Genomic DNA, 26216 nt, shown 5'->3' on the forward strand with positions numbered 1-26216 from the left:
ATCAGGCTGTTTTTAGGGGGGTCAAGGTATCCTGCTGAAGCACTTCTTCAGCTGACACTAGCCAACTGACGCTGCTCTAGGCTACTCTGCAGGAGGACACGCGTGGGCAATTCTAATTCCCCACATGCCGGTTTAGGCTACAATTGCAGCGGGTAAATGAATGCTTGGATTAAATCACATCTATACTCTTAGATGTTGACTGGATTTGTGGACATCAGTTTGAAGAAGACTTACGACAATAACTAACGTTACGTGAAGCTCAACTGCGTCCGCAGGTTGACATCGTTTGTCATTCCTGATTTTTGGTCGTCCGTACAAGGCTGCATGATGTGGACGCCTCTGTAGTGGGACAATCGCACCGGTGGAGCGAGACAGGACAGGTAAGATAAAAAAAAAAAACATTATGAAGCGTGCAGATTTTAGTTAGGCTAGTCTCTACCGCACGAGTGTTATATGCACACATAACTTATGTGGGGTTTGGATAGATAGCCTAACTCGGTTGATTACGATGCACTCAGGTAGTCCGCTGTCGCATTCACGAGATAGTGCCTGCTTTTAACATCGCATGGGCTACATTCTCTGATTATTCGTTTCACCGTAACATCAATCATTTCTTTATTAGATCACAGCATTTGCAGTTTGGCCAGGGGAAGAATTTCCTTACATTTCTTTATTGACATAATTGCACCCGTGTGCTGAGGGACCAGCGATGATGTGCTGAGATGACCTTGTGTTTTGGTTGCTCGTTTTCTCAGTTGTAGGAGCAAATATTTGAGACGCACTCTGACTAATTTAACCAGTCCAGTATTTCTGATTAAAACAAACTCAGTTTCCATCGTGGTTGTATTGAAAATTACCCTGTGAAAGGTCACAGTTCCTTGTTCGGAGTTTTACTGAAGTAGCCTACATCCTCGTTCATCCACCCGTAACCTTAAACTATCGTAATGACGTGTGCACACGCGTGGCACGCAATGGATTGCCAAATGACGTTTGAGAACAAAATTAAGGTATCATTATTGTTTTGTAGCCTACTGTATAATTAACCAAGATCAGAAACATATTTGCACATTGTGCAAATGAAATGAAATATGTTATCCAAAAAACATAGGCTGTTGACTTTTGCATTAGACACCACCAGTTGTAGCCAACCTCAAACCGCCCAATTTCTATCTATTAAAACGAGCCAAACTGATAGCTGGAAGTAGTAGGGATTCACATAGTATTAGCATCTTGATTTTTTTTTTTATCCTGTTTCTCTGATGTTCAAAGCCATGCAGGCTGTGTGTGCAGATGTGAATACAATGACGTCAGCATCCTTTCAGATGTTTGCAAATAATAAATAAATTAATATAATAATAAATATATATGTGACCCCAACCTGACAACCGTCAATAAAGCCAATTGTGATTAATCATGGACCTCCATAATACCTTAATGTTCTTGTATGCAAAAAAATAAAAATAATAAATTGCCAGGCCACTTGTCTTTTATTTCAGTTTCCCCACTATTTTGTTTCTTCTTCTCTCTGTGTCTCCAGCTTCTTTTGAGAAACGGCCTTTTCAAGCTAACCCCATTTTGTCAGTTGTACAGAAACGAATTACCCTCGGACATTAGCTTCAGTCAGGGTCAACAAGCTTCAAAAGCTTCTAACCCGCAGGGATGTAAACTTACAGTACACTCAAAATACCATAAGTGAACTGGTCCAATCACTTGTCCTATGATTAAGGACTAAGAATAATGAGAAACAAAGAAATCAAAAATCTTGATATAGGCTACATGGCAAGGATAAGGTTAGACTGACTCACATGGATGGTTTGCCATCATATCAGACTTGGTTTACTATAAAAGAACAATTGAAATGTTAAAGCATAGTATAACGCGCTATGCATAACAGTGGTCTTTCGGTGATATGTGTGAAACTGGACTAAAACAAAGCATAAATCATCCGATAGAATAGAGTGCATACATTATTACATAGAATGTAATATAAGAATGTATATAATATTTATCAACTATTCTATATCAGTGACAGTGCAGCCATAAAGAATGGCTGTGCAATGCACAGTTGACCCAAATGAGGGTGAATCACATTATGCAACCTTGAGCTTGAGACTCATTTGCATAACTTTGGACTCAAACTGAATTGTATGCTATACAGGATGTGTGTGCTTTTTCCGGTTGTGTGTATGTGTGTGTGTGTGTGTGTGTGTGTGTGTGTGTGTGTGTGTCTTGATTGAGTGACAGAATGTCCATCTCACCAAATGAGATGCTATTTAAATTGTTACACTGGTATTATCTTATGTATTTTTGTACTTCAAAACACTCAAAATACTTTTTTCAAGGGGGCATGAAGTCACTTTGTAAATAAGCTTTTTTATCCCAAGCATTAGACTATTAAAACTTTAATAAGGTACATAGGTACATAGGGAATATCACACACCAGAAATTCCAAAACAGTTCAATAGTTCTAAACAGGCAAATGTATGAGCAGGGATGGATTACTGAATAGGCCTAACAGGCCTAGGGGCTCAAGTGTTCAGGGATCCCTGAAGCCCAAGCTTCTGCGTGAAGTCACTACTATGTTCTCCATCAATGAAATCGGAATAGGGCCCCTCAGTCAAATATTATAGGTTATGTTATGTGATATGTCTTAATTAGGGCTGTCAATCGATTAAAAAAAATAATCTAATTAATTACATACTCTGTGATTAATTAATCTAAATTAATCGCATATATAATTTTTGCTGTGAAAGTATTTTAAATATTTAAATTCAAATGAATCATTGAATAATCAGCATTAGTGACATTAAAGTTCAAAGACTCTTTTATTATTATTTTCACTGTTCAAATAATTGCCATAATAATCTATGATATGACCTAATATGCTGAGGAAATAAATTCAAAAGTGCTTCGGGAAGAAGTTTTTTTTTCACATACAAGGCATTTCAGGCCACAGATATAACCTAGGGGACACAATGAAAATAAATTAACACTCCCCTCAATGTCAACACTTATTTCTTTGCATTGATGTGCGACTATAGAGTTGATGAACTCTGGTGATATGCAAATTCCTTGCTGCAGACATTGCAGAGGACTTTATTTTCAACACTTTATTTTTTATCAACACCATCAGGCCGTTTTTTAAAAGTAAATGTTCCAATCAATGATCCAGGCAGCACGTTTTCTTCTCTCTCCTTCATTTTACAGTCTAATTTTTACTGACTAGAACGGCTCGGGGTCAAAGGTCATACGGAATCGATTAATCTGCACTAATTTTTTTAATCAGTTATTTTTTCTCAAATTAATTAATCGAAATTAATCAGTTATTTTGACAGCCCTAGTCTTAATAGGGCCCCTCAATCATATAACAGAGGTTATATTATTCACCCTGATATCTAAACAGGGCCCCTCAGTCAAATAACACAGGTCACATTATGTGTGATAATCATGCTTTAATTGCAATCTTTTTTCACAACAAGATGGCTTAAATATGTTGATGGTTATATTTGTAAGTCTCAATCTGTCATTTATTTGCAGAAAACTTGCATAATTTCATAATGTCATAATTTAAGGGGTTATTGCCTTTTAGCACAACCAACCGCGACCCAGCTAAATGGACACCTATTTTTCCCACTTCTTGTGAGAAATACATGAGCAGTTGATAGTCATAATTGTGTTTAAAAGGGGAAGTTAAGGCTACATGTGTGCTATAGTGTAGCAGAAGGGTGACCATCAACCAGACTCTGAAAGTGAGGACAAATTGGCCAAAATGAGGACACCCCCCAATGTCTGCTTAGAGGCCTATTCCAGTTGTGTTACTGTAGCTAGCTGGTACATATCCGTGCAGTATGTTGTGTATGTTAACCTCCTTCCCAACGCCTTAAGAGTTGTGCTAATTGTGCCAGCAGCCTGGGCTTTTAGCTCGATTGTTAGCACGCTCAACTCCTAATTCCAAGGTGTTGCTGTTTGCGGGGCGAGTGTGCAAATCAACACAAGACATTGGCGCCATGACCTGGATCAGGAGTGAGATTTAGACATAAAAAAGCAATTTGGGTTTAAATGGGGAAATGGGGGCTACATGTGTACCAGGTCAGGGCTGCCAACTCTCACGCATTGGCCGTGAGACTCACTCATTTTATTGGCTTCACACTTTCCCTAGTGTCAAACCAGTCGGTTAATACCTTTTTACTGGGACACGTTCCCATATACTGAACTGCTATGCCCCAGTAAAATCTCAAGTCCAGTTCAACTAAATTGCTCATAGAGTAGGCCTACTCCTTACATATCACACAGCATATCATGTGAATGAGCGGAATCTAAGCTTTCCAATCATATTAGCACCAGGTTGCTGTGATAAATGGTTTGTGAAAACATTAACATTGAACATTGAAATTTAATAATATTTGCATTCTGCACACCCGATACACATACTCTCGGTGAAATATCTCACAAACTCTTCACTCAAAACATGACAAACCCTATATCACAACTAGAAAATTTAATTTCGTGGAAATTACCAGTGCATGAAAATGCAAAACATACTGTATATTAACATAAAATGCAAAACAAACTTTTATTTGGAAACAGTTGTGGGCAGAGGAAACAGTTGGCAGGAGTCATAGTTGATAACAACTGACAGTTGAAATGGCTGAACAGTTAGTTGAGTAGTTTAAATAGTTAAATTATTTAATAGTGAATTATTGTAGTGAGGACATTTATTTTGAAACAGTTGTGGGCAGAGGAAATAGTTGAACAGGATCTGTAGTCTTAAGAGAGCCAGATTGTATGCTTAAAGCCTGAGACAGAGTATATAGTTTAAATGTAGATAGTGTAATGGATGTTGATAGACAGAAAGTTGAATGGATGTTGATAGGCAGATTGTTTAATGGATGTTGATAGGATTTTTAATGGGTGGATGAGTGAATGGTTTGAAGAGGATGAATGGATAAAAAATTGGATCGAATGTGCCTTATATCCTTGTAGAATGGAGAGACACAGGGAGAGTTGGCCTAGTTGAGCAGAAAGCAGTTATTACAGGTGCAATCAGTTTAACCGGCCCTTTGATGGGTCCTAGTTGAGCAGCTGGAAGTTGATACAGGTGCAAATCAAGTTAATTAGCCCATTGTGATGTCATAGTGCCAATGCAAAGTCTATGGGGAAAAATAAGCTTGTCTTTTGTTAATATCTCAAAAAGTATAAAGTTTACAAAAGTGAAAAATACATTCTTCAAGTGCCCTTTTCAAGACCTACGCTGCAAAGTTTGAACGAAGTTTATATGTTAAACGGTTGAAGCTGAATTAGACGCAGACATTTGGTGGGAAGAAGAAGAAGAAGAAGAAGAAAACTTCGGATAACAGAACAGTGCATTTTCATGCACTGTAATAAACAGCAGACCTTACCTAATATGAGGAAAGCATGCCTCTGTACAATAAGCGGTTCCCGAGTAGGCCTAATCCGGTTTTGACATTTGAAATTTCTACATGGTCTCCAACTTCGGTCCGAAATTATACTGTATTTTAATGTAAACTATAGATTTTTGTAAATTTGTAAATGCTAATTACTTAGCCACAGAGTATCCCACTATCATAGTTCTTATTGCCAGCCAGATTCCAGACAATCCTACTTACACAGATATGAATATTTCTACTGGTATGCTTCTTTGCCTTCCTAGTGACATTAATGCAAAAATATGAAGAAAAAAAAGTAATGAGACGTAATGTTTTTTTTCTTGATATAAAGCCTGACATAAGTCATATGCAAATATTATCATATCATACTTTCCCAGATATGGTTTGCCCAGGCTATCCTGAAAAAAGAAGACACAGCATGTATAGATGGCCATTACAATGACCAAGATAACTAGCTTATCTTAGATTAACTAACTGAACAACACAGGTGACCACTTCTGCATAATTTCATGGAATGCTGAAATGTACACTATTTTTGACCATTTCTGAAATGTGAAACTCAGCACATATACTTTGAGGTTGTGAACTTACTGCAGTATCATCGTAACTATTCCACCAGTGTGTGCATGGTTAAAATTCTGAAGCGCAAAATGCTACAGCACAAATTATGATATTGGTTGAAAATATTGGTTGAAATAATTAGCGGGCTCTAGTTGCGAGCCTGCTCAAACTACACAACAAATCGGACAGACCTGAGTCAAAAGTTGGTCAACTGATTCTGGGCTGAAATCAGGTCAACATCACAGTGTGTGCTTGGCATAAGTCAGCACCAATTAGCTTCCATCATTCTGCACTTTTATGACATCATCACACAGATGTCTCAAAGAGATTATTTTGCAGTATTTTTAAAATATAAAACTACAATAAAGTATTTTGATAGGAAATACAGAGTCATTTTCTTCAACTCAATAAAATACAAATTACAAAATAGTATAGTAACTTTATATCATGCAGACAATATGCAGTGTAGTTAATAGTCAAATGAATATAGACCCAATTTGGAGTAAATGGACACGGAATGTAGAAGACAATGCACACAAGTATTTTACCTATCAAGTAGGCCATCTTGCACCCCAAAACACACTCGCAAACACACACAGAGCCAAGGGCCTTTTCAATACACTTTTGCTATTCAGTGTAGCATCACAATTATCTTGATTGAGTGTGTTTTTTATTCAATGTATTTAATTTTTGAGTTTTTTATTTTAAAGTAATCCAAAAGTAATTCAAAAGTATTCAGCTTATGTTACATTATTTTTGTAATCCAATGGATTACGTTACTGATTACAAAAATTGGCATGTAGTCTGTACTCAGTAATGGAATACATTTCAAAGTAATCTGACCCAACACTGCTTGTATTGTCTTATGGCACTAAGTACATATATTTTTGTCAGTCAAGGCATTATATTATTATTAAAATGAGATTTCAATTAAATACAGGAAAAATATAAAATTCCTTGTGCTACAAAGTCTAGTATGATCTGCATCTTGTATGACGTCAGCCCCATTACACCTGTGTATTTCATAACAGTGTCAGATATGCCATATAATTAATTTAGTGAATTCAGCTTCTCCCCCTCCCTCGTATGTTTGTCATGGAGGTAACAAGACCGGTTCACAAGGAGACATCCTTCAGTGTGGTATAGTGTGGCATCAGTATGACCAACTATACACCCAATCACCTTCCACCTCTAGACAGAGGTCAAAGGAGAGCTACTCTGGAATGTACTGGAGGAGGAATGGCAGGCCGAGGGGAGGGTGGGGGCTGGGGAAAAAAGAGTCGTTGCTTGGCAACAGAAAAGTAGATCAGGGACAGGGGAGGGCACCCCGTTCGTCTTCTGACGGAGGAGAGAAAGTTGATCTTGGCTGATTGCTGGCGGCTGGCATTGTGTTGATGTCAGCAGTGACGGCTGCGGAAGAGGGGAGCGGGACAAGCTCACACGGGGGTGGAGGAGGGGTGAGGTGTGGGGGGAGGGTGGAGGGGTTGGGTCGGTGGCGGGGGGTGGGTGGGTGACAGGCTGCTTTGGCAGGCTCTCTCTGTCTTCTGCCACCGTCTCAGTCACCGTCTGCAGGACACAGTGGCTGGCTACGTGCTGCTGTGACCCAAAGGGGGAGGGATTGAAGGGCAAACAAACAAGCCTTTCGTCTCCTTTTGAGATTAGAGAATGTGCCTGCAACTGTTGCTCAGTCTGTGCTGTGCTGCTGTTGCCATCAGAAACTGTCCGTCCTCTCTGCCTTGTCTCTCAGCTCATCTCATCTCTGTGGCTGTCAGCCCAGCCCAGCCCTGACGGATCAGATGCTTATTGTCTCCATGTCCTCTTTCAATACAGTCACTGATGCCGAAGGATGCAGAATACCTACTGTGTATTCGTAACGTTTTCTGACGTTTTCAAGTTTTCCACATTTTGTTAAGCGACTCATTTTACAATGGACCAAAGTCATTTTTTCTTGTCAACCTACAAACAGTATTCCACTGTTTTATTTTTAATAATGAAAACACTTCAAATGTTTTCAGAACTAGAATTAAATATGTAACAATCTATTTTAAGATTAATCTGTATGTGGAAAATTTTAAAGGGTTTGGAAACTTTCTGAATGCACTGTACATCTTAAACTAATAGATTCGGGTGATAAGCCTTAGCTAAATATACAGCTAAAGAAAACACACACCATAATAACATTTAATAACCATGCAACACATTGGAGCATTGTGCAGCATCGAAGACCGGTACTAAATGCATCAAAGTCCGATTCTTAATATATAATGCTCCTGTCATTATTATCTCTTTTATAGGTTGATGGATCCAATGCAGCCGAACCAAAGCTGCTCGTTCTCCACGAGACTCTCTGACCCCTTCAGCGTAGCCATGTCTCCAGCCTCAGGGCTCTCCAGCCTGCCCCCACCCAGCTTCTGTCCTGCGCCCGTCCCAAGGACACAGCAGCAGGCCGCCACCAGAGCCATCCAGCTCTCCCCGGAGGCTGCTGAGGTTGCAGGTGCGGAGCTGTGCCTGCCCCCTCCGGTCAGCATCAGTCGTCCCCGGCCCACGGTCCTGGGGACGGGCTCGGCCGCCGGCAAGGCCCTCAAGAACCCCGAATCCATCCCCAGGCCCAAGGCCTCAGTGTCCCCGTTGGGCTCCCTGGGCCACACGCCGATGACCCCGGAGTCCTCGCAGCCCCTGGCCCCTCCGAGCTCCCACAGTCCGCAGGCCAACAGGAGTCCGCAGGCCAACAGGAGCCCGCAGGCCAACAGGAGCCCGCAGCAGGTGTCCCCATCCCAGACCGCTCTCATCCCTCCCCCGAGCAACGCCGCATTCCCGCACATCTCATCTCAGCCCAGTGCAGTGGTCGCCCCGGCCAGAAACCTGACTGCCCAACCCAGCATCAGTCCTCCCCCTGTTCCACAGCCCAAACCCGGTCAGTCATACCTCAGCTCTCAGCTCAGGGTCAGTCCCGAACCGCTGTCTGCTCTCTCAGAAGGCACCAAGGGGAGGACGGACAAAGCTGGCATGGACATGGATGATTTCAGGTGAGCCTCACCTCAACTCATACACCCCCATGACAACAGGTCCCCACAGCTAGCTCTGCAGCTAGGGACTTGTTCATGAAATTGCTGTTGCTATGGCTGTTAAAACAGAATAATAATAGCCGACTGGTGCTTGTGTGCTGCTCCTCTCTCAACCAACGCACACAACTCTGTTTATGTGTGAGAGTCATACTGGCAACAGACTGGAGGCAGAATGTGTGCTCCTGGAAGATTTCCCAGACACACTCCTTACTGGCTGTTCCTCACGCAATCAGGTCCCATAACACTGCAGAATATTTTGCTGTGTGTATACATGTTGACCAGTCATTGTGTTTATATCTGTGTTTGCAGTCAAGGACTTTGGTGCATTCTTCAAGTAATGATTATTTTTAAAGTCTTTTTAATGGCTCTTTTTTTCCGGTTGGTTTGCATTTTTGTTTGTGAAACCCACTTCATCTCTGTTAAGTGTGTGTGTGTGTGTGTGCTTGCACTTAACCATATCATAAGATTTCCACATGAACAGGGTCCATATCGTCACATGGAATGTAGGATCAGCTGTGCCTCCTGACGACATCACTTCCTTATTTGGGCCAAATCTGAGCAGCGGGAACATAGACATGTTCATCGTAGGGTGAGTCGCCAGCGTCGCTGCAAAACAAACATCTGTTTACCTTTTGATTCACAGAAACGCCGACCAGTGCTCTATAGCTCCTAATGCTTGTGTAATTTGTTTAGAGACATCTGTTTGGTCAACCTAGTAACACAAATACCCATGAAGTCAATCTCTTGCGCAAAGAGCTCTGACGTTAAAGGAACCGTATGTAAGAAAAATATTTCATAATATGGCCCTGATATGTCACTAGACATTAAGAAATCATGTTGATTTCAAATACTTATATCACTGACAACAGTAGTCCGGCCAGGATATTGTCATTTAAAAAGTGAAGTTGCAGCCCTCAACTGATGTTGATGTTGTGTTTTGTCATGTCATGTTGTGTTTTGGCCTGATGCGCCACTCTCCACCTATCTACTAATCACAAAGTCAGTAGTGTTTCGCCATCAGGGTTGGCAACCTCAAGTCAGGGGGGAGGGGGAGGGGATACACCGCTCTTCAGTATTTTGAAAGTGATTGCAGTACCAGTTTTGGCCACAATCTTACATATGGTTCCTTTAATTTCCCAATTTGGAATTAAATTAATTAATTCCCAGAGGAAAATTAAGTGGAATTCAAAGGTGCACAGCATTTTTATAAAGTTATGAGTTATGTTGTTATAAAAGTGGAAACTAAAAAATATGAATAAACACTTGTTGGCTTTTTCCTCACTGTGATTTTTAGGCTACAGGAAATGAACTCGATGATCAACAAGCGTCTCAAAGATGTGCTGTTCACCGACCAGTGGAGTGATCTGTGCATGGAGACCGTCAGTCGCTTTGGTTATGTGCTGGTCAGTGAAGAGTTAACTGATCTAGTTGCTAAGCGATTTTTTTCCTATAATAATGTTGTGTCTCGATTTGAGTTCCCAGTGGAATGTGGAAAGCAGCCTGGCATCTGCACACATGTTAATTAGCAGACTTGAACTGTTAATTTGCTCCGCACTGTTCTGGGAAAGGGGCTAAATAAATAGGACACACTGGCTTTAATGTCCGGAAGTCTTTCACCATTCTCTGCTCAGTCCCAAAGCACCTTGACTGCTTTGCAGCATGTCCTAACAGAAAGGAATCTAAATTTGACGGCCTCACAGAGCACAAATCCCTTTTTAAATCACAGCCAACTTCTATCATCTGTGGTCATGCAAAGCAATGCAGCATATAACATGTTTTCCTTTCTCTTGTTGCAGTGTGGGTAATTAATACATTCTTTATGTATGTCATTTAGAGTAATCTCTTCCATGTGTTATTGGGATATTGGAAGAAATTCTGTGTTATGTTATGTCTTGTGACATTTCCTTTTGTATTTCTTTGGCCAGACCAATAATGGCACAATCACTATGTGCAAGCACAATTACTAGTGCTGCACAATTATCGCAATCGCAATATGAACCAAAGCAAATAATCTAATCGCAAAGGCTACAAATAATAGTGCACAGTTAATTTTGTCACATTTATGACTTTTAGATTCATGTCATCCTCCTTGACTGCCACTTCTGGTTGGTGGATGTGTGCGTAGTGTGTGAGGGGCACAGAAATTCTGATTGGTGAGCTTCACAGTCAGTTGGGGGTGCTGTGCTTCTTGTGCACTGGGCGCGCTCACCAATAAGGTGTGGCACTAATTGAAGAGACATCTGTAATATTGAACTGAATCAATTAATTGACATTTACAAATCATATCGCAAATCGCAATTGCAATATATGTCAGAAAATGTGCAATTAGATATTTCCCCCAAATTGCGCAGCCCTAGCAATTACACATTTTCCTATAACAACCCGTTCTTCCTATAACATACCAGACTTTTTATAGATTACAGTTACAACTTTACATACATTAATTTCACATATCATATAAATCTTTGTCTGTTTCATGGACAGTACTGAAGATAAACAGATCAACATGAATCTCACCTCCACCTTTGTCACTCGTTGTGTGTCGTCTTCTGTAGGTGACGTCGCAGCGCATGCAGGGGGTCCTGCTGCTGGTCTTCTCCAAGTTCTGCCACCTGCCGTTCCTGAGGGGTGTCCAGACCCAGAGCACGCGCACAGGCCTGGGGGGCTACTGGGTGTGTGTGTGTGTGTGTGTGTGTGTGTGTGTGTGTGTGTGTGTGTGTGTGTGTGTGTGTGTCATGCCAGACTTTTGTCCAGCCTTCTTACTTTCACTGACAATTTAGTCTATTGTCTGAACAATTGGAACTTCTAATTATGAGAGCCTATAACAATAGCCAAATTGAATAAATGGGTGAAAATTATCCATGAAATTGGATGGACAGGATGACTTAATAGTCAAATAGCCGGAGAGAAAGGTAATAGCACACTGCTTAGTCGCTGATAAGACATGCTTTTGAATTCATGTTCATAAGAACCATTAAGCTGAGGTTTTTGAAAAGTGCTGTGTTGAAATGGCTCATAGTCAGAAACAATACCTGTGACAACATACTGATCACTTTAGTGAAAACAGAGGCAGAGAGGCTAATGAATTCAACAGGGGGATTGTGAGGGACCGAGGCGACCACCTCACGTTTAGGGAGGTGCGCCACTGGATTAGGTGGTGTCGAGGGAAGGCAGGAGACAGCAGTTCCATACAAAAATATTATTTATTTGTTTAGTCCACAAACCAAGAGGAAGCACAGCAGGAATCCAGACATAAAAATCCAGGGATCTTCAGTGTGTATCTTCAAGTGAACATTTGAACTCGCCATTAAACTAGGCAACAATTTTACAGACTTTCTAGGCTCCCGATCCAAACAAGGCGACTTTGCATAACTCTGGACCATACTTTCTACCCTTGCCTCACAGCAAGCAAGGTTAACATTATAAACTTCAATTAACTCTCTAAACTTCCCTGAGTCCCTGGATCTCCAGCTCTTCCCTCTGTCTTCCGTTGTCTCCCGTCTATTGTGTGTCTCTCCCGTGTGAAATAAGCCTGCCTTTAAATAGGCTAGGCAATTACCCAATTAGGTCTGGGCTAAACCATTATAGGGAATGCAGGGGTGATGGTGGTCTGTACCATTAACCCAATCACAGTTAAAATATCTCAGTATAAAGGCATGCATACACCTACATACACAAGACATAAACAGCAATAAAACAAACTGAGTGCAGGTGAGTGTGTTTGGCTGCAGTCCATTCAGGTGTGGCACAAGGCAGTTTTTCAAATGTTTGTCGTAGGGGAAAAGGAGAGGACTCCTTTTTCACATTTCCTTCCCCTTCTGCAGTCTCACAAACCAGGTGGTGAGACAGAAAATCTGCCCCATAGTTCTCCGCTCCTACCTGGGAAATAGTTCCAGGCCAGGCAATTGGCACTGCTGCTTCAGCCAGTACTGGTTTGAGGTCGTCTTTGCTGTGGTGTAGGTTGACATTCCTGGACGGCTCTCTCCGGTCTCTGCCTAGTCACAGTCTACCTCTCCACCTTGCAGCATGTCCTCCTCCAGCGCTGCTGTTCTCGTGGCCCTGTAATCTCCACCAGGGCTGCTCTGGCCAATGTACCGATCATCTCTTGCAGAGTTGCTTTGCTCCTTTCTCCCTCCTCCAGTATCCACGGTGACGTACCATCCCACCGCTGCCACCAAATGTGAGGGACCGAGGCGACCACCTCACGTTTAGGGAGGTGCGCCACTGGATTAGGTGGTGTCGAGGGAAGGCAGGAGACAGCAGTTCCATACAAAAATATTATTTATTTGTTTAGTCCACAAACCAAGAGGAAGCACAGCAGGAATCCAGACATAAAAATCCAGGGATCTTCAGTGTGTATCTTCAAGTGAACATTTGAACTCGCCATTAAACTAGGCAACAATTTTACAGACTTTCTAGGCTCCCGATCCAAACAAGGCGACTTTGCATAACTCTGGACCATACTTTCTACCCTTGCCTCACAGCAAGCAAGGTTAACATTATAAACTTCAATTAACTCTCTAAACTTCCCTGAGTCCCTGGATCTCCAGCTCTTCCCTCTGTCTTCCGTTGTCTCCCGTCTATTGTGTGTCTCTCCCGTGTGAAATAAGCCTGCCTTTAAATAGGCTAGGCAATTACCCAATTAGGTCTGGGCTAAACCATTATAGGGAATGCAGGGGTGATGGTGGTCTGTACCATTAACCCAATCACAGTTAAAATATCTCAGTATAAAGGCATGCATACACCTACATACACAAGACATAAACAGCAATAAAACAAACTGAGTGCAGGTGAGTGTGTTTGGCTGCAGTCCATTCAGGTGTGGCACAAGGCAGTTTTTCAAATGTTTGTCGTAGGGGAAAAGGAGAGGACTCCTTTTTCACAGGGATATTAATACACTTTACTCTGTGGGGGTTTTGTCTGTGGAACAATCACTCATCCTCTACTAATCCACTAATAATGCTTACATTTAATTGTCTTCTATTTTTAATTAACACAGTTTACCCACTGACAAAGTGTGAACAGAATAAGCCTGTAATAAACAGCTTTAGAGATTAAACATTTACCCACATCATGTGAAAATAAATGTTAGGTCTATTAGAGCACATACATACACAAATACATACATACATTTATACAAATACATGTCCATCCAGGTTTTTCTTTAGGCAACAACATTATATGAAAATATATGTATACAGTATATTCACTGTAACATAATACATGAAGTCAGTGTTTTTCTCTAGATAAATAAATGTGTTCTTCTTCCACCCCCAGGGTAACAAGGGTGGAGTGAGTGCACGGATGATGGTGTTTGGGCACCCGGTCTGCTTCCTGAACTGCCACCTGCCGGCACACATGAGGAACCTGGAGCAGCGCATGGAGGACTTTGAGAGCATCCTGCAGCAGCAGCAGTTCGAGGGCGGCACGGCACCTGGGGTGCTGGACCATGAGTGGGTGGCTGGGAGTGGGTGTGGTTAGAGTCAAAGGTTAAAGGTTAAAGGTGTTTAGCAGTGCCCTGTGTTCGCTGCAGACCAGTTGTGTGTAGATGAAACAGGATTGACATAACACAGCACAATAAAATTGGATAAATCAGATACGATCCCAACAAATGGGACCAGCATCAAGACATTAAACATTATATTTTGTATGCATAGAAAATACCATGTTTTGCCTTAAGTTAAAATTACACTCACACTTAGTCTGAGTTATAACACAAATTCAATAGGACGTGGTGAATAGCTCTAAGTCTTTTTCGTCAACAGCGTGGTATTCTGGTTTGGTGACCTGAACTTCCGCATTGAAGACTATGATATTCATGTGGTGAAGAGCGCCATTGACAACAGTAAGCTGTCTCTACTCTGGGAGCGAGATCAGGTCAGTCTCCAGTAAGGGATTTCCAGTCATATCAGTGCAATGCATCAATCTCCTTTTTCCTCAGAGGCTGCAGTTCAATTTCAAGCCACTAGGTGGAGAACAAGAGGCGCTTTGAAATAGATAGAAAGCAGCAAGTTGCAGAGAGGTACAATTACAAAAGTGTTTGTTATAGTTAGGTTTATGTTTTTAATCATAGTAAAAATGTGACATATCTATACTTGTTCTCATGTAAAAAAAGACCATCATTCTTATTTTGGAGAGGGAAATGTAGTGTTCTGTAGGCTTTTACTTTTTGTCCATAACTTTTTGTAGGTTGCATTGCAAAGCAAATTTAATTTTCCTGTCCAATCTGACACCTAACAGGATTTTTTGGTTGTGTCTGTACTTGCAGATTGTTGGGTTGTCCAGGCAACGTCTGCACATTCCTCATGTTAGACAGATTGGTGCACCCATACTGCTATTTAAATTAGACCCTCGCCTCTTGAATAAATTTTTGTTAAGATTCTCCAAATCACTTTTAAATGAGCTTTTGAGCTGCCTGGAGGGCAAGGCTGACATTTCAAAGCTAGGCACCTTTGGGGAAATTCACCCCAAATGAAAATCTGGTCATTATACCATGAACTCCATATTGAGTGTTTTTTTCTGCAGGTATTTTTTGGCTGAATAACCCATTCTTTATGCATATGCAAGTATTATGGGAGATTATGGGCACTATCATCAGGCTGAATTGATTAAATTGATTAAGTTAACTTTAAACATTATTTCATCATTTCAGTGTTTTTTCTTTTTAGACTTTTGCAGACATGGATGTTATATCAGATAAGACATCTTACTGAAATCTTTAACATCTTTAGTTAGTAAACAGTTTACAAAACATCATCGCAACAATAATGTTCACACATACCTGCATGGCTCTTTTGCCCTAGTTTCTACATGTCCATGACAGTAATCTCCAAAGGGCTTATCAAGATTAGCAAGTGAAGAATTCTGTAGGGGCCTATTGGGGTTCCCTCATGATTAGTACAGTTCTTCTTACGGTGATTAGTGCAGTCTTATTTAGTGTGTATTACACGAGGCAGCAATTCAATAAGGTAATTGGCTGTAGCACTTAAAAGAAACAAAAATATAATCTCAATGTTGATACTTTTAGAGGTAAAACTGCCTGACATGTCAAGTAAATATGCTACGGTTATTCATGCTATTCCTAATTAGGATTAATTCATAATTCATAATTGAGGAATTGATTGAGGAAAGACAAAATAGATGCATTTGAAATAAGAGTATAATGGAAGCCAGAAGCCAGTGTGTTAGTTGCTGTCAGCCTCACATTTATCCACCACCAGCCTTGTGAGTAGGAGGACTGTGGACATGTGTGATATTAAATGAGGAGAGTAAGGAAGTCGACTGAAGACAAGTTATCCAAATGAATATTAAAATCGGCAAGGATTAATAATGGGCATGTATCCATTGGAATAGCAGACAGTAGAATGTCCCATTCACAAAGCTGCCAAGTTGTCCTGGAGGGAGATAAATAGCCACCAAGTATAATTTGTATGGCTCAGTTATCACGATGGCTTGATATTCGAATGAGTTGTGGTTCTGAGCAGGCAGCAACTGAGTAAACCTCCAGTCATTAGAGACAAGATGAACGACTGGTATGCGAAAAAGCATAAATGGTTGATAACGCTGCAGGTGTGGCAGTATTCTCTGGCCTAATCCTCACAAGCAACTGAAGTGATAACTGTGAGGCCAGAGCAGGAATGAAGTCCGCTTAATTCACTGCAGACTGGCAATTCCACAACCCCACAGAAAAAGTAGGACATTCTGAAGCCTGCTGGACTGATGTTAAGTGCTGCCTTTCAACATTAGGGTGCTTAAAAACCTGATTGGATACAGGGATATGTTGAAAGTGCATTATTACTAGAAGGATTGCCAGATAGCAAGACAATGTGAGACAAGAGTGACACTTATCTGAGAGGTGCCTAGTAGTTTATCTGGAGACTAGTGATGTATAGTGTAATGCATCGCTGCAGTTTGTTTGAAATAACATTTCTGCTGACATTTTCCCTTCAGCTCAACATGGGCAAAAACAGTGAGCCTATTCTGGAAGGTTTCATGGAGAGTCCACTCAACTTCCCTCCGACATACAAGTTTGATGTGGGAACTCATACATACGACACAAGGTAGATTTACACTTTTATCCAAAGTGACTAACAAATGGACTATAAACATGTACCTTATTATTAGCTTTACTTCGAATAGGCAACATGTGTGTGTGTGTGTGTGTGTGTGTGTGTTTATTTTCCTGCATACAGTCTATGGTCCCTGCTCATTTAACTTGCAAACTAGAGGTCTCATACTCTTCACATTTTCATACAAATGTTCATATCCCTTTTTCCTCCTAAACGATCATCTGCATTCCAAATGCTAGAATTTGGTTTCACTTCTGTTTACATTGCAAAAAAGGGGTGAGTCTGTAGTTGCTTCACTGCTCTTGTTCACTTGAAAGCATTTTGAAAGGGATTTTATATTTATTTTTTACTTTCATCAATGAGGGTGTTCAAAATCTGTGGACTTTTGACGCCACACAAATGTGCCATTGTTCCCGCTCACATCTCCCCCTCCCCATGCTTACAGTGCTAAGAAGAGGAAGCCTGCATGGACTGACCGCATCCTGTGGCGCCTTCGTCGGACTGGTTCACCAGTGCCGTCCCACAATGCAAATCTGCAGCGCGGGCTGACGTCCTGGCTGGGCGGGGTTACCAGGGTGACACAGCACTCCTACCGCAGTCACATGGGGTTCACCATCAGCGATCACAAGCCCGTTTCTGCCGTCTTTTCTCTGCATGTGAGAAAATATATTTATATATAGCTACAGACACTAACAATAACTTTATATGACACCAAGCAGAAGGTCACCCGTCTGTCTAATTATTCAACTCTGAATCAGTTTGATTCAGGAGTTTGATTCAAAAGGACAGTGTCTCATTTTACCCTCATGATGACTCCTTTTATCCTCATGATGACTCCTTTTAGCCTTATGATGACTCCTTTTATCCTCATGATGACTCCTTTTAGCCTTATGATGACTCCTTTTAGCCTCACCTCTCTGCTCCCTGTCTCTGCTGCAGTTTCCCTTCAGGGTCAATGTGCCTTTAGTAACACTTGAAGTTGAGAAGGAGTGGACTAAAGTCTCAGATGCAACTGTGCAATTTGAAGTGGCCTCAACCTTCCAGAGAAGCTCCTGGGACTGGGTGGGCCTCTATAAGGTATAAGGCTCAGTGCAAATGAACCTCTGGTTTTCATGTTTTTATTAAAATATCCTCCCAACTTGGAAAAAACTCCTAATCTGGAGCTGTAGTTTGTTGTTATGGTGAGCTGGTTATGCTCTTGACAGTTAGAAACATTATATGAAGAGACAATACACTCTGATACCAGAAACAGAAACATTTGGATTTTAGTTGAAGTCTACACATTGACAACAACAGGGTCTATCTGCATGCTTAACCAGTGGAAGCATTGTACACAACTACAATAATAATAAAAAAGCATTGCCTTCATTTTCACATAGCAAAATTAGGACTTGTACTCAATGATGGAATTTTTGGAAATGTAAGGAAACCAATTGTATATAGTATTATGTTAAGAACAGTAAATTGTACATGGGCTTATAGTTCAGAACTGATATGCTAACATTCCATAATACTGATATGCTAACATACCATAATTCTTTCCACAAGATGATCACAAAGTAAATGACACTTTATCATCAGTAATATTACTCTTTTCAGGTGGGGTTCAAACATCACAAAGACTATGTGGCATATGTGTGGGCTAAGTCTGATAATCTGCCTCAGGTATGAATCTTAGTTGATGCAAGATATATTGTTTATGCAGTGAATTCAATCAAAAAATAGATAATAAAGAAAAACAGTGTTTAATTTCTCCTTCTCTCTTTTATTTCTTTTTTGTTAATTTCTTTCTCTCTCGTCTCATTTTTGTTTTCTGTTCAGGTAACTTTTGCAGAGGAAGATCTGCCCAGGGAGGCCGGAGAATACATCTTGGGTTACTATAGCCACAACATGAACAGCATTGTGGGAGTGACGGAGCCCTTCCAGGTCATGACCCTTGCCCTGTCTGTTTCCTCCTGCAGATCAAGTCTTGAGTCTTTGACAATACAGTCACCGACTTTTCACGCTTACTTAAGAAATTTCACTTCTAAACAACTACCATAGATTAGCAAGTATCTGAGTATTAAGAACTCTGAAGCTGATGATACATAGGGCAGCTTTTTGAGCAATGTTGAGGTGGCTCTTGAGCACAAGAATTTCATTAGTTATAATTCCTTTTATGAGTACATGACAATAAACTACTTGAGCTTGAACTTACTGAGGAACATTGCTCAAAACGTTGCCCCATCTATCATCAGCTTTACATCAGGTGTTGTACAGTAATTTCAGCCCTTTGATTTATAATGTAAAAAAGTGGTGCTTATGTCTTTTACAAAACTCATCCATTACTTATGACTTCATAGTATTTTCAGCAATGTACTTTTTGGGGTCATTTTAATGTGTCATTTTCACAGCTCTCTTGACGACAGCTGGGAACACTTGGAAATGTGTTTGAGCTGTTACAAAGTCAAAATGCATATCTTTAATCTGCAGAGTTGTGCGTCATTCTTCAAAACTGTTTCCTGCTGGCTTAAATACACACTTGGCATTTTGTTTAACTTGGATGGCAGTCGCACATTTGTTGTGCCCCATTTTGAGTGCCAGCCTCTGATACCCCATGTCCGCCTGGATGCATCCTCTGCCAGCTTTCCTGGCACAGATAAAGAATGTCAACAGAATATTTGAAAAAAGGGTGTGGACAGGATCTGCCATTGCCATAGGCATATTCATTCTTCAAACAGAAGCTACATTATGGGCAGATAAAGAAAACATGCTTTAAACAAACTCCAGATGTGTCTTATGGGTGGAAGTAATACATGCAGGATAGGAGTTGCTGTATTGAAAGAGACAGTGTGCAACTAGTCCTGGTATCATCTTTAAATTAAAGTTTTGGGTATATAGTCATGGACAGATAAGCATACCTATCATTCCCAACTGTCTGAATAAACACAGACACAGAACACAGATAAACACACCTGTCATTAACAGTACATCACCAACAGCAGAGCTGGCACTGATACAGCCTCTGTCTTTGGTTGAGTTGGCAATGTGTTGTGTGAAAGCTTTCCTTATACTGTATTTTTGCATGATGGTCTGCCTTGGACCACATCCCCTGAATGGCTAATCGAGCTGAAAGGTGTGTTCATTTGACCATGTACCATTACCCAAAGGAGTGTCAAATTGTTGAATATTGTTACTTGAATTTTCGAAGCCTGTTTTTTTTGTATGTTATCGGCAACTTAAGGTTCGCTTCATAGTCTACGCAAGCTATGCGGATGCAGTTGCAAATGCAAGACTCATGCACGTTTTGAAGAGCGTTCTCATAGTCTGCACAAGCTACTCATCAGAAATGCATGCAAAAATTACAAAAATTTGGGCGACACATTTTGCTACGCAAGTATGCATCTGACCCTCCTTGCGTAGCTCGATGCGTTGGCGTCTGCGTAGCTTGTTATAGGCCATGGATCAGCCCTAAAGGTACTTCGATGACCAGTGAAGAGCAGTGCAGGTGCTTCCTGTTGTGTCATTCACGCCCCTCACGCCCGCTTGCAGGTGCACCTGCCTGTGGTGAGCCCGCCAGCCCCGGCGCCTGCAGCCCACTCCGAGAGCTCGGACGAGAGCTCCGAGGATGACAGCACGCTGGTGCTGCTGGCCCCCAGCTCCTCGCGCAGCCCCAGCCCAGGGACGCGCTCGGGCAAGCGCTCCCACCACCAGCGCCAGCGCCGGCAGCGCAGCCGCAGCCCCGCTGTGCCACCGCCGCGGTCAGCTGCCACCCTCTCCGCCGCCTCGCCGCTGCCCGCCCTGCAGAGCCTCAGCCTGTGCCCGCGGCCCCGCGACTCCCACACGAGGAGCCCCTCGCCGCGCGCCCCCCGCACCTCCGGCTCCTCGTCCGCCTCCTCCTCCTCCTGCACCTCCAAGAAGGAGCGGCTGGTGTGCCAGGACAGCTCCCCCTCCCCCTGCTCGCCCATCAGCCCCCTGAGCCCACGCAGCCCCCTGTCCCCCCGCGGCGGCACGGTCACCACCCCGGAGGCACTCATCGTGGCCATGCTGGGGCCGGCCCAGGTCCACCCTGGTCCAGCTGCAGACGCAGGCTTATGATGGGAGCCTCTGCACCCCCCCTCCCCCAATCCCAATCCCCATCCCCAGCCTTTCCAGCACTCAGACTGCAAAACATGCTCATGCTAACTGTACTTCCCCTGTCGGTTTCAAATATATTGCTATATATTTTTTCTACTACGCAAATTAAATATATGTGCAATATATTTAGAGAGTATATATTTTTTTCCTTTGGAGAGGCTTAAGGCCTGTAGGGGACCTCTGCTGCTGATCCTGACCCAGGGACAGCAAGGCTTCTCTAGTGCGGTAGTGTTGCCCAGTGTCTGGTGTGGTCATATTGTTTGGGCGTTGTGGTATACTTTCAGTCTGAATGCCCACAAGCATTCAAACCAATTTATCTGAATGTCGTACAATGAAAAAGAGTTGGAGATTTCTTCAACAAATGTGGAAAACTTTGCTTCAGGACTACTGATTGATGACATACTTTCAGCAATTCATGGCACTTGATATTAAGTATGTTCAGCACCTACGACCATATGTGGACACTGAATCCGTGTGTGTGTGTGTGTGTGTGTGTGTGTATACATGTACATGTGTGTTTGAGAGAGTTTCTGTTTTAAAAGTGTATGTGTTAAAGAGCATCTATTTGTTCTAGTCATGTGTCATGGTAATATATGTTAACATAGGCAACAGTGCCCTGCTTTACTGAAACACAGTACTTCTCCCTAACTAACAGCCTTCTATAGGAGTGGATCTGATCACTGAGGCTGAATGTACAACTGTAGATATGTCGTAACCTGACCACCTCAGATTTGTGCTCATTTGTGTTAGAATGTGGCTATATACACTCTCTGTGCCTGTTTGGGTTAGGTATGGCTTTTATGTGGCAGTTTTGTGACTTGTGTGCATCAGGCATTACACTCTGGGGGCAGATGTGTTAAGTGTTCAATGGAGAAGGACTGTGTACACAGCCGAATAAAATGACCACTGACCAGTGATCTTTGTGTTTTGACCTTGACTTGTCAAAGTAAAGTAAGAAAGTGGAAAGTGTATTTGTGAAATCATTTACAGCTCTGTGACACGTGTAGAACACAGATACAAACAGAGCTACATAAATTACTGCAATCCTGCACAAAATTGTTAGACAGAAAACCATGGTGTTTTGTGCTTGGTATAGTTAAGGCACGTTTTCTACATAAACATCTCCAGACAGAAGGCATATTGCAAAAGGTCCTATGCAAAGACTTTACTTGAGGTTTCATGTTTTATTAAGAGTCATTGTAGTCCCATGTCTATGTACAGCATTACTGCCAGTGAGTATTGCCTCAAGGGACTTTACAGTCACTGTAAACCCAAGACCTATCCCAAAATTTCAGTAAATCAACAAAACATAAAACATGTAGAGAAATTTAAATATTTGGGAGTAACTCTTGATTCTAATCTTACTTTTAAAGATCATGTTAAAAAATTGTGCAACACACTGAAATTTAATTTAGCAAGTTTTAAATATATAAGAAATTCTCTTAGCACTGAGGCATCTAGTACATACTTACAAGCAATGATCATCCCTCACCTTCTATACTGCATCACATCCTGGTCTCAGGCAAGTAAAACAGTGATAAAACCTTTAGAATCTTTGTACAAAAAGACACGCCATTATCATCACTGTCATATACTGGCCAAATATAGTTTATTGAGTTTTGAAAATCTAATGAAACTCTCAAATGTGTCTTTACTACATAAAATAGTTTACAGTGCTACTGCTCCCCCTTTGAAAAAGTTTGTAACACTCTGCTCTGAAAATTCTGAGCGAACTACACCACGTGTCACAAGGGGGGAGTGTAGCATCCCTCGTCGTATAACCAAATTTGGGAGTTCCTCTTTCTCATGTGTGGCCATGAGACAGTGGAATGCCCTCCCCACAGAATACATATTATGTACAAATTCTCATACCTTTTCATGCTTGACTAAGAGGTGGATGTTAAGTAGACAAGTTTGCACACATTTTTAAGATGTTGTTTGTGTGTGTGTGTGTGTGTGTGTGTGTGTGTGTGTGTGTGTGTGTCTGTGGTGGTGTTGTGTGTGTGTGTCTGTGTGTGGAGCTGGATAATACTAAACAGGCTTTAGTTATATGTGTATGCTGGGGAGGGGGTAAGAGAGTGTAAGTGGGCTGCTGGCGTCCATGTTTTCTATTCTAAGACTGCTTGTTTGTTAAATACTATGGCCATCACATCATCTTTAGTCCTATGTAATTTATTTATATTACTGTTATTTTATTTTATGTTTTTATACTTGCCCAGGGACTACAGGTGCAAATTAGCAATTGCTGCTACAACCTGGCCCAAGACATATTTTCCTGGATCCCAGGATAAATGTTATTTTGTGCACTGTCCCTGATTCAAATAAATATATTTCCATTCCCACTGAGGCCTAATCATGAATAGAGAATAGGCTGCATAAAAAAATAATAAAGTAAGGTAATGAGTATTCAGATAATAAATATTCAAAGAGTTATGGATGCAGTAAAAAGCAGATACATCACATTATGTCAAAATGATTACTTCTCTTCTTGCTATTTCTAGGTCAATTTTAAGTCTTACATGTAATACCTTTATTAATAAGGAAAGGACCAACAGTTTGCCCTTCAGTATTCCCAAAGAAACTTCACAAAAAGGTTGCCCCCATTTTGATTGTTTCCAGCTTTTGGAGCCTGGGCTGCCTACAGACACCGTTTTTTTTTATATGGTGTATTCACAGGATGGGCAGCTAGCGGATTATGAGATGTTTTGCGGAATGTGACAGAAAATGTTATGAGCTTCAGAGCTTGAAATCGCTGACTGTGCCTTTAATGTATTGGTAAAATTGTTGTGTAACTGCATGTCAGAATATCTCGTCACCAAAGATCCTTAATATACAGCTTTATCAACCGTCTCTGTCGTCACCAAGGATAAGGATGTACAAGGATAATTGTGTATGTGTCAAAAACCCTTAGGGAGTATTATGTCAATATCAGGTTTAACCGGTTTGAATGTTCTTGTAACATCACTGTCAGCCGGATAGACACATCACATACTCTACACATGTTTGTTTAAAGTCCAAAAACCAAATCCATGGGTTACATTGAATTATGAAACCCTTGGATAAAAACGGATATGAAAGGTCTGGTTGGCACAGCATATCAAAATCCATATGGAGGTAATAGTGTGCCCACAGTGCCCTGTGTCACTCCAAGAGAATTGGCATTGCCCATGGACTTTTTTCCATTGTGCTAGAAAACACTATATAAATAAATACTTTCTTACTTAATTGAATATACCCATAAAGGAACGCATGTTGACACAATAAAAAAAAAAGGCCCAACAGTTCATGTGTATCCTCAGAAGGCTTAAAGGATTTTAAGTGAGACAGGTCATTCTATCTTGATAGATCGCTTTCAACATCACATCTTGGTACAGCTTCCTACCAAACAAATTCAAGTGAAAGCTGGCTAGGATAGCCAGGCAAGCCGTTAAGATCATAGGCATTCCACAAAAACAGCCATCTGATCTTTATAAACAAGCAGTGGAAAGAAAATCCGACTTCATTATCCAGGATGCCTCCCATCCCCTCCTCCAAGTTTTGAGCTATCAGGAAGAAGGTTCAGAGTGCCTCTGGCTAAAAAGTCCTTACACAACAAATCCTTCATTCCCAATGCGATACAAATACAAAACTCATGCAACTGACACATCACACACACTCTGCCTTCAATCAAAAGAAAATGTTCTAACATGGCAGCATAGACATTAGACAATAAAGCTTTTTGAATCTTTGAATATTATGAAAGAATAGCAATGTTCTCATAGGCTGAGAAGAGACAGAGGGAAGTCACATGGTCTAGAGATGCATTAAGTAACTTGTTTGGTAATACTGATGGGAGGGTTTTGGAGTACATGAATTAAGAAACAGCAGGGTGGGGGGGGGGGGGGGGGGGAGTTGTACATGCAAGTACATGTATGTAAATTCTTTATATCACCTCATGGTAACTTTCATAACTAGAATAGTCACATTTATTCACAAGCCAAACATACATCATATAAGACAATGAATTATGTCCATGGTTTAGTAATATCAACCTGCACAGCCAATAATTAACACTGAATATTGCAGTTTCCAACAACCTATTGTGCACATATGATACTGCTACTATGTAATCACCTTTGAGAGTACTTAGTGTTGCACACATTTTTCAGGAGGACATGGTGTACTTTGAGTCAAATGGATTGGGTAAATCTTCACATGGAAACTTGAACTGATTTAATGTTGTTTAATTGTGTATCTGGGGATTTTAACATTATGAAGAAATATATCTGATTTACCCTTCAGCCAATAACCATAATGTAGGCTACTTCTAACCCCTCCTGAAATTGGGACTTTCCTGTCCCTCATTATTTTATAAACTTAACTTAATTGTATTTGCAAGCCTGAAAGTACAACCACAGAAAGAGTTGAGTGACTGAACCTGCATGGGCAGTTCTTCTTAATTGGTCAGACCAGAGGAATACTTGCTGCTGTATGAGGGTAAATAATGCATGGACCATCTAAAGATCAAGGGGATTTGATCCAATGGTTTTGAGTTAGTCTGACATGCAAAAATACAGTATCTAAAAAACAATATGCACCCTGCATAACAAACTTATTTCATAATTGCACATCGTTTTCAGCAGTTTCCAGCATTCTGATGACAAACTTCCAATCAAAACAGAGGATGGCAATGCAGGGAGGGCACTGAATGGAGCAAAAGGCCAATGACTGACAGCTGTTTGTGATACAGACTTTGACCTTTTGAGAGAGGTTGTCATGCACTCTGCAGGACTTCGGCACAAACTGTGAACAAAAAACACATGATAGAATGAGCAATTGGGCGTTAACTTTACATGGTTACTTTAATCCTCATCATTGTCAAAAGCGGTTCACTGGTATCGCCTACAATCATAAGGGAATCTATTAAACTGTTCTGAAAGCTGTTCCAATAAGATCAACAGGCAAGGGATGAAGTGGAGTTAAACAAACCCACAACTAAGGAGCCCATGTCAACGGTT

General features: G+C 41.3%; 1 protein-coding gene across 2 annotated transcripts; it reads left to right on the forward strand.

Moving 5' to 3' along the window:
- The first annotated feature begins 261 nt into the window (after positions 1-261).
- Positions 262-22117, forward strand: inpp5ja (inositol polyphosphate-5-phosphatase Ja). Of its 2 annotated transcripts, XM_076289332.1 has the most exons (13): positions 262-380; positions 8264-8995; positions 9516-9623; positions 10329-10437; positions 11590-11706; positions 14312-14487; positions 14800-14911; positions 16985-17094; positions 17549-17759; positions 18043-18180; positions 18703-18768; positions 18925-19029; positions 20635-22117. In XM_076289332.1, the coding sequence occupies exons 2-13, from the start codon at positions 8268-8270 to the stop codon at positions 21178-21180; spliced, it is 2526 nt and encodes an 841-aa protein (XP_076145447.1). In that variant the 5' UTR covers positions 262-380; positions 8264-8267; the 3' UTR covers positions 21181-22117. The 2 variants fall into 2 exon arrangements, with proteins under 2 accessions (XP_076145447.1, XP_076145448.1); XM_076289333.1 differs by lacking the exons at positions 18703-18768; positions 18925-19029.
- The last annotated feature ends 4099 nt before the right edge of the window (positions 22118-26216 follow it).

Source organism: Alosa pseudoharengus, unplaced genomic scaffold (assembly GCF_046254945.1).
Source record: "Alosa pseudoharengus isolate Yale_2024_CS ecotype anadromous, Long Island Sound unplaced genomic scaffold, YU_APseudo_1.1 YU_APseudo_1.1_scf_17, whole genome shotgun sequence".
Lineage (NCBI taxonomy): Eukaryota > Metazoa > Chordata > Actinopteri > Clupeiformes > Clupeidae > Alosa > Alosa pseudoharengus.

Bases quoted from the DNA above. Each gene is read 5' to 3' on its own strand.
- inpp5ja (XM_076289332.1), top strand. From the start codon at position 8,268: ATGGATCCAATGCAGCCGAACCAAAGCTGCTCGTTCTCCACGAGACTC. The intron at 11,707-14,311 runs GTGTGTGTGTGT...TTCCACCCCCAG, and splicing joins CAGGCCTGGGGGGCTACTGG to GGTAACAAGGGTGGAGTGAG. The intron at 18,181-18,702 runs GTATAAGGCTCA...TACTCTTTTCAG, and splicing joins ACTGGGTGGGCCTCTATAAG to GTGGGGTTCAAACATCACAA.